At 55.7% G+C, this 2,153-nt stretch overlaps 1 protein-coding gene across 1 annotated transcript in view; it reads left to right on the forward strand.

Annotated features, from left to right (window-relative positions):
- Positions 1-410, forward strand: part of VOLCADRAFT_100545 (uncharacterized protein) — a gene marked incomplete at both ends in the record, with an annotated part of 6,865 nt that extends 6,455 nt beyond the window's left edge. The window contains one exon of the mRNA XM_002959096.1: positions 193-410. Within this exon, the coding sequence (XP_002959142.1) occupies positions 193-410 (218 nt within the window). The remainder of the gene's footprint in view (positions 1-192) is intronic.
- Positions 411-2,153: the final 1,743 nt, after the last annotated feature.

Here is a 2,153-nt window from a genome sequence, read left to right on the forward strand (position 1 = left end):
AGCTCGCGGGCCACCCACGGCAGGCGTCGTGGAAGCCGGCGGCAGCGGCGGCGGCGGCGGCGGCGCGACGGACGTGAGGTGTAGCGCTCAGGAGTCTCCGAAGGGCACTATGCCAGTGGATCACCGTTTAGCATCGCCACGCAGCGCCAACGTGTCGCAGCGGCCCTCTTGACCACGGCAACGCGGCGGCAGTACCGGTAGCGGCATCGGCGGCGGCGCCGCCGCCGTCAGGTGTGACCCCGGCGGAATGGCAGTTGTTCCAGGAGTGGCGGCGGCTGCAGCAGCAGCAGCAGCAGCCGACTGGGGCGGCGGCGGCAGCGGCGGCGGGGGCTGCGAACACCCGTGGTGGCAATGACTGCGCGCATCATCTCAACAATCCTTCCAACACAGACAAGCTCAGTCTCCGATAATAGCTGCTATTCTAGGATTGCCTGTAGTGCAGGTGCGTCTATCTGCCTGATCTGTCTGTCTGTCTGTCTGTCTGTCTGTCTGTCTGTCTTTGTATATATCCGCTGATAGGTCGTTCTGCTGAGGGTGTTGCCCCCTGTTTTCTGTTGTTCAAGTAAACTGAATCCCGGGGCTGAGGCGGGTTTGGGTCAGTGTTGTTCTTGGTGTTGGGACTTAGGGTTTTATAAAATGACAGCGGAAACCGCCAACTGTCAACTGCTAGTTGGATGTTGTTGGGTTCCAGGCAAGGGGATTGTGGGAGAGGGGGAAAGGCGAGAGAGGGTCCCTGGGGGGCTCCCTCCTTGAAGAATTCGTTTGTGTGTGGGGGGGGGTGTATGTGTGCGCGTGTGTATGTGTGCGTGTGTGTGTGTGCGTCCTGTAGGGATCTTGCTGGCTTGATAAATATTGAGTAAATGCCTCCTCGCCAAGGGAGGAGGATGTTATACACATGTGAACAACGAACAGCAACGCACGAGGTCCTTGAGCAGCTACGTGAAATTGTTTTTCTGTCTTTTAGCTGTCTTTTTCCCTTTCTCAAGCCGGTCTGCAGTATTTCGGTGTTGGTGGTTGCTTGAGCATGTCCCCCTAAAGGTGGCATCTGTTGTCGCTTTTCCTGCGCCGTGTCGCCGACGGATAGGCCGACGGATACGCCGACACCACCCATGCTGTGTGCTATGTGCTATCGAACCTGGACTTTGATGCGACGTCTAAAATGAGGCCTGGAAGGAGGGCTTTCAGTTTTAAGGCTTTGATTTGACTGGGGGGTTTTAAGCATCGATGTGGTTGTTAAGCGCGAAAACGCACAGCTGAGTAGAACAAAAGAGTTAAAGTTTGGGGGATGTCTTTTAGTGGCTTTTAGTGGCTGCGAGTCGCGCAAGGTTGAGGGGGGCTGCGTGCGAGAATGAGGGGCGGCTGGGTCGTGAGATTGATGGGCAGATGAGGCTGGTGGGGGAGCTAGAAACGAGACAGGGCGTGCAACGGTATGGTTGGTGGTGGGGTGGGGAAGAAGGGAATGGCTGGCTGGCTGTGTGCACTCGTTAACCCTCCTCAACCCATATTAACGTGATTGCGTGGTTAACGGCATGTTGGTCGGTTTTTCTGGATTCAAGTTCGTTCCTATTTCGCAACGAAAGGCCATGGTTGTTTTGCTGCATGCTGATGCATAACAGACGCATGATAAGCATCTGCCCTTTTCGACTGGAATATCGTGGGAATTCGTTGGTTTGGATGATCATGTATGCGGCCACAAAGATTGTGCCCGATCGCTCGGCTTGTTGGGGTGCCGTACGCTGGATGCAGGAGACACATACGACAGCTGGTATTACGGCATGGGCGCTTGGGCTTGGGTTGCTATACGTGCTGACAATTAGTTTGATGCTCGCCCCAGGGCTGGCTGGACAGTAAGCGCTAGAAAAACAGCGTGCTTAACACGACTCCGCATTAAACCCGTAAGCATGAGTCCTCGAGTTGTAGTCCAACTGGAACCTTTGACGTGAGGCGATAACTGCTGATTGAGGTACCATCTGCATTGACGTTTTGTAACGTGAGATCCCAGCGCAGACGCGGTGATATATGCAGGGTACAGATGACGGTCATCTGCATTCGTCTCTCCCACTCTAAGGAACAGCCGTACGTGAACAGCTAGGAGAAGGAAGCTAGGAGAAGGAAGGGGGTGGCGCCGCCACCGCCACCACGGCCCGCGGCAG

The sequence above is a fragment of the Volvox carteri genome (assembly GCF_000143455.1).
Source record: "Volvox carteri f. nagariensis unplaced genomic scaffold VOLCAscaffold_125, whole genome shotgun sequence".
NCBI lineage: Eukaryota > Viridiplantae > Chlorophyta > Chlorophyceae > Chlamydomonadales > Volvocaceae > Volvox > Volvox carteri.